The sequence below is a fragment of the Lethenteron reissneri genome, unplaced genomic scaffold (genome assembly GCF_015708825.2).
Source record: "Lethenteron reissneri isolate LAM-NWPU_2019-01 unplaced genomic scaffold, ASM1570882v1 scaffold_1638, whole genome shotgun sequence".
NCBI lineage: Eukaryota > Metazoa > Chordata > Hyperoartia > Petromyzontiformes > Petromyzontidae > Lethenteron > Lethenteron reissneri.
In genome coordinates, this window is record NW_026891375.1 from 2,862,926 (window position 1) to 2,869,747 (window position 6,822).

Below are 6,822 nucleotides of genomic sequence, written 5' to 3' on the forward strand. Positions count from 1 at the left end.
ACGCTCACCTACCCGCCCACCCACGCTCACCTACCCGCCCACCCACGCTCACTCACTCGCCCAACCACGCTCACCTACCCGCCCACCCACGCTCACCTACCCGCCCACCCACGCTCACCTACCCGCCCACCCACGCTCACTCACTCACCCACCCACGCTCACCTACCCGCCCCACCCACGCTCACCTACCCGCCCACCCACGCTCACCTACCCGCCCACCCACGCTCACCTACCCGCCCACCCACGCTCACCTACCCGCCCACCCACGCTCACCTACCCGCCCACCCACGCTCACCTACTTGCCCACCCACGCTCACCTACCGCCCACCCACGCTCACCTACCCGCCCACCCACTCACTCAGCCCAACCACCTCACCTACCCGCCCACCCACGCTCACCTACCCGCCCACCCACGCTCACCTACCCGCCCACCCACGCTCACTCACTCACCCACCCACGCTCACCTACCCGCCCACCCACGCTCACCTACCCGCCCACCCACGCTCACCTACCCGCCCACCCACGCTCACCTACCCGCCCACCCACGCTCACCTACTTGCCCACCCACGCTCACCTACCCGCCCACCCACGCCTCACCTACCCGCCCACCCACGCTCACCTACCCGCCCACCCACGCTCACTCACTCACCCACCCACGCTCACCTACCCGCCCACCCACGCTCACCTACCCGCCCACCCACGCTCACCTACCCGCCCACCCACGCTCACCTACCCGCCCACCCACGCTCACTCACTCACCCACCCACGCTCACCTGCCCACCCACGCTCACCTACCCGCCCACCCACGCTCACCTACCCGTCCACCCACGCTCCCTCGCCCGCCCACCAACCAAAGCTCACCCATGCTCACCCCCCCCCCCCCCCACCCACCAACGCTCACCAATGCTCACCACCCCCCCACCCACCAAAGCTCACCCACGCTCACCCCCCCCCCCCACCCACCAACGCTCACCCACCAACGCTCACCAATGCTCACCACCCTCCCCCACCCACCAACGCTCACCTACGCTCACCCCCCCCCCCACCCACCAACGATCACCCACCAACGCTCACCCACGCTCACCACCCCCCCACCCACCAACGCTCGCTCACCAACGCCCACCCACGCTCACCCACCCACGCTCACCCACCCATGCTCACCACCCACCCTCACCCACCCTCACCTTGCTCAGGGGCCCCTTGAGCTTCTTGAGACAGAGCGCAAGCAGCTCACGTGACTCCAGCGCACAGTGCACCCACGTGCCGGGCGGCTGCAGGTAGCTGCGGGCCGCACACAGACAGAGGCCTTCCTTCAGCACGGGGCCTTCAGCACGAGGCCTTCAGCACGAGGCCTTCAGCACGAGGCCTTCAGCACGGGGCCTTCAGCACGAGGCCTTCAGCACGAGGCCTTCAGCACGAGGCCTTCATCACGAGGCCTTCGGCACGAGGCCTTCAGCACGAGGCCTTCAGCACCGTTTGTCACTCATTTCCCAACGTCTTGTGTCTCTTCTCACAATTCTAGTTCCTAGAATCAACCCACCCGCGCCTGCAACATGGCTTCATCCCAGAGGTCGCAATCGGGTACCCGATACCCGTACCCTACCCGTACCCAGCCGGGTACAGGTAGGGTACGGGTACGGCCGGGTACGGGTACCCATTTGCGACCCTGGTGCGGCCAGGTACGGGTACGGGTAAGGAATCAAAACCCGTTTGCGACCTCTGGTTCGGAGCAGCCAGCTTTTCAAACAATCGCGGGCAGCTCGAACGCGGATGTGTACCCGGGGCGGGTCGGAGTGAGGTCCCGAGCGTTGGCTCAGAGTCTCAGCGATATTCACGAACTCACCGCTCGCATTGCTTGCAGAAGTAGACGGAGCCCTGCTTGGGGATCCCCTCGGTGATGTCCACCTGGGTGCGCAGGCAGGAGACGCAGGTGTTGGCGGCGTTGGGCGCGATGGGCACCCCGCACTGGCAACACAGGCTGCGGCGCACAGACACGCACGCACGCACACGCGCTCAGCTTCTCTCGCACCGCACGTAGCTAAATCTGGAGGTGCGTCGACAACAAACTGAACACGACAACAACAACAGCCGCACCTAGTTTACACAACAAAGGCTCATTCCTAATAGCGGCTTCAGCCGCACCGAACCTCACAAAAATAATATTCAGGGACTACCTTGGCTCCTCCCACCCTCAACCAGTATATATACAAATACTGTGTTCTTTGTATTTCTCTCACTTGATACAGCTATCGTGCTGTGACTGCTCCACCTGAAGACGGAAGCTTGTGTTCCCTCCGAAACGTCGTGATTTTTAAATCCTTTATATTAAGTTCACTTGCTTGCTTAGGACCGTGCAAATCTTTCGGTCTTTTTTAACCCACTTCACGTGATCCAATCGAGCTGACATTTTGCACACAGACTCGTTGTGCGTGACAATTTATTTTCGTGAAAATTTTTTTCCAAAATATTCCACTTATTAGGAAAATTTTTTTTTCATATTTAATTTAAAATACCAATGTGATAAAAATGAAACTCTTACTCAAGAAAAACAGAAATGAATAATAAAATAAAACCGATGCCGCGCATATAAAGGATTTATAGTGAAAAACTTTGTATTTACGGGTTAATTTTTTATTTTATTTGTATTCATTTAAACTTTTTACCTACGTGACTTTACCGGAAAAAACCTAAGAATAACAACAACAGCAGTAGCTCTGAAGAAATGCGTTTGTCAATTTCGCTGACGATTTAAAAGCTCATCACAGCTCCCCCGGTGGATTTCTAATAATCGGAAGAGCGCGTTCCAGACGGCCACGAAAGCGCCGCGCTGCGAAGACCACCGTCTTTGTCCGACGTGCCAGACAGTTTCCAGCGACGATGGTTCGTGCCCCTTGACGTGACCAGCGAGGAGGCTTAGTGGTTCACGTGGGATCAGCACCTCGAGTGTGATGAGCGCAGCATTCTAATGCATCCGTTCAAAAGGTCAAAGGTCGTCCAGTCCCTGTAGCCTTAACATACTTTTGGGGAAAGTGCTGTTAGCGATTAAGCAGGAGCGTCTATGAAGGCCACCGTGGGGGGAGGGAACGGGTGGGTGGCCAACGCCACCACGCCCACTCAAGACGCACGTACAAAGATAAAGATCCCCCGCATAGCCTTAAACATACTTTCGGGGCAAGTGCTGTTAGCGATTAAGCAGCAGCGTCTATGAAGGCCACCGGCAATGTCGCAACACGGGGGGAGGGGTGGGTGGCCAATGCCACCGCGCCCACTAAAGACGCACGTACAAAGATAAATATCCCCCATATAGCCTTAACAGACTGCTGGGGCAAGTGCTGTTAGCGAGCACCTATGAAGGCCGGAACGGTACACGAGGGGGTGGGTGGCCAGCACCACGCTCGCCCGGTCGTCTTTGTCTCCCTAGCGGCGATGTTCACTACACTACACCGCTACACCAGGTACTCATTTGAGGCTGAGTCGACCGAGGGGAGGCCCAGGACCGGTTCAGATAACCGTCCACGGATGCTGACCGTGAACAGGAATCGAACTCGGGTCGCTGGGTTTGTAGCGTAGCACTGACCAACTACACTACCACACACAGACACACGGACACACACACAGAAACACACTCACACAAACAAACACCAACACACACAAACACACAGAAACACACACAAACAAACACACCCACACACACAAACACACACACAAACACAAAGATCCCCCATATAGCCTTAACAGACTGTAGGGGCAAGTGCTATTAGCGAGCATCTATGAAGGCCGCAACAGTGGCAATGTTTACACACCGCACCAGGTACTCATTTGAGGCTGAGTCGACCTAGGGCAGGCCCGGGACCGGTTCAGATAATCGTCACACACCCACACAAAGACAAACACACCCACACAAACACACACTCGGCTCATTTGCCCGGGTTCACCGCTACTACACTACCGCTTCCCCCCCACACACACACAAGAAGATGCTCACATTTTCCCCTGACTGCCCTGGGTCTGCTCTCCAAGGTACTCCATGACCGTGAAGAGCCTGTGGAGACACGCGGAGAGACGCGGCGGTGAAGAGGAGGCGGCGTTTACGGACATCGTTCGACTGGGGCAGGAATCGGTAGAACGCGAGTCTCCATCGCCCGTCACGACACACAAGTTTCATGTATTAGGCGTAGCCCTGTGAGCCATTCGGCTCTTGAATCGGGTGCAATTGCAACAAACAAAAACATGAACAAAAAAACATCTTAAAGTGAATATGTGGCTGAGTGCAAACAGAAAATCCAAGAAAAGACAGCAAAATTTTGCAGAAAAAAAGGCACCGTGTACACCAACGCTGCGTGCAAAAATCCCAGTGGGATGCAAGTCAAACAACAACAACAACCACATGACAACTTTAAGGCCATCAGTCTAACTCTGCACTACAACAAACATGGCTAAACCATCTTCTTGGTTCTTTCGGTAAAGTCACGTAGAATGGAAATAATAAAATTATAAAAATAAAACATATTAAAATAATTCTCACGACGTTTCGGCCACAACACAAGCAGCCGTCCTCAGGTGAAGGACAGGTCTGTCGATGAGACAGCGTCTAAATGACACGTCCTGGGGTTGGAGTGTCTATTTAAGCTGGGAGAGAGGAGGAAGAGCGCCTTGACAAAAGACTTTGCATATCAAGAGGAATTTAGCATATTTATGGGAAATGCAGATATGCGACTAGTACTACTTGTGAAATGCGTAGGAGGTTTGGCGGGGGGTTTAAAGTCATGTTTTGCTAAACCATGGCTAAACCAATACAATTCTAGATTTGAAGCTTTCGTGACTGCAAGGATTCATATTCTTAGGTTTTTTCGGTAAAGTCACGTAGGTAAAACATTAAAATAAAATAAAAATCACGACGTTTCGATTGCAACACAAGCAATCATCATCAGGTATAAATGAAATAGCAACAAAAAAATTCTAACCAGAAAACCTATAGATGTATCTTGGTGATATCTGTCTGCTTATATGTCTGTCTATAGTTTTTTCCCCTGTACAAGAATACGGAGTATACCGTATGGGTTGACAGCTATGATAGTGTATAGTGTAGGGTATAGTAGTGTATAGTGTAGTGTAAAGTGTAGTGTATAGTGAAGTGTATATTGTAGTATAGTAGTAAAGTGTAAAGTACTGGAGTGTATAGTGTAGTGTATAGTGAAGTGTATATTGTAGTGTATAGTAGTAAAGTGTAAAGTAGTGTATAGTGTAGGGTATAGTAGTGTATAATACTGTATAGTATTGTAGTGTATAGTAGTGTATATTAGCGTATAGTAGTGTATAGTGTACTGTATACAGTACAGTAGTATGATATGTAGTGTATAGGAGTGTATAGTAGTGTATAGTGTAGTGTAAAGTATGCTATAGGAGTGTATAGTAGTGTAGAGGTGTGTATAGTGTACTATAAAGTATTGTAGTGTATAGTGTAGTGTATGATAGTGTGTAGTGTAAAGTATGCTATAGGAGTGTATAGTGGTGTGTAGTTTATAGAACAAACCTGTCAACCCCTTATCAGTGCCCTACCTTCTTACAGACCAATCCAGGCCTTATTGTTCATCCCGTGGTGCCCTTTTAAATATCTCAAAGTCCGGACCGGCACACCCCCCTCACCCCTGCCGCTCCCCGTCACCAAAACCCCGCGACCGATCCAGGCAAGGCCGCAGGGCCCGAGCGCGGCCTACTAGCACCGCGCAACGCGACAACGCTACCGATCGGCGCGGGGTCTTTCCGCGACAGGACACCGGGGCGTTCGGGTCCCCTGGCGCCGCCTCTTCACCCCCGATGAGGAGAGGAAGAGGAGGTGGAAGAGGTGGAAGGAATGGACGACTTACAACTCGGCCCACACACCGCGCTGAGTCTATGACACGTGCCACGACCACAGGGATGGGAGGAAGGCGGATCGATTCCAATCGATTCCTAAGTTAAGACGAAAATTGCGCGCTGTCGATTCCTTCGTCGTGTTGCGATGCGTTGCGAGATTCGGAATCGATCTATCCCGAAAGTTCTGGCCGGTCGATTCCCGCGCGTCGGAAACGCATTGGCGGAGAGAGAATCGGATGGCGGGTAACAGAATCGATTTGTAGGTCGAGGGTAAATGCTAATAAGGCCTTATTAGGAATCGGTGTTGATCACTGGCAGTTTGTATTTAAAGTGAAGGAATCGATTCAACAGGTTGGCCATGCCTCGGGTGGTTGCGTTAAAGGCGCAGCACTGCGAGTGGCCACCAGATGGCACCACCAGATGGCACCAACACCACCAGATGGCACCAACACCACCAGATGGCACCACCAGATGGCACCACCAGATGGGGTACCAACCAGATGGCACCAATACCACCAGATGGCACCACCAGATGGCACCACCACCAGATGGCACCACCACCAGATGGCACCACCACCAGATGGCACCACCAGATGGGGTACCAACCAGATGGCACCACCAGATGGCACCACCAGATGGCACCACCAGATGGGGTACCAACCAGATGGCACCACCAGATGGCACCACCAGATGGGGTACCAACCAGATGGCACCACCAGATGGCACCACCAGATGGCACTACCACCAGATGGCACCACCACCAGATGGCACCACCAGCTGGGGTACCAACCAGATGGCACCACCAGATGGCACCACCAGATGGCACCACCACCAGATGGCACCACCAGCTGGGGCACCAACCAGATGGCACCACCAGATGGCACCACCAGATGGCACCACCACCAGATGGCACCACCAGCTGGGGCACCAACCAGATGGCACCACCAGATGGCACCACACCCAACA

The 6,822-nt window shown here is 53.8% G+C and overlaps 1 protein-coding gene across 4 annotated transcripts in view; it reads right to left on the reverse strand.

Annotated features, from left to right (window-relative positions):
* Positions 1–5,946, reverse strand: part of NMD3 (NMD3 ribosome export adaptor) — a 22,955-nt gene extending 17,009 nt beyond the window's left edge. Inside the window, exons 1-4 of one of the 4 annotated variants that reach the window (XM_061581843.1) lie at positions 5,868–5,946; positions 3,986–4,042; positions 1,844–1,978; positions 1,185–1,281 (exon numbers count right to left, since the gene is read on the reverse strand). In XM_061581843.1, coding sequence (XP_061437827.1) covers positions 1,185–1,281; positions 1,844–1,978; positions 3,986–4,029 — 276 coding nt within the window. In that variant the 5' untranslated portion in view covers positions 4,030–4,042; positions 5,868–5,946. The other 3 variants (XM_061581845.1, XM_061581844.1, XM_061581846.1) reach the window with 3 other exon arrangements.
* Between the last annotated feature and the right edge of the window lie 876 nt (positions 5,947–6,822).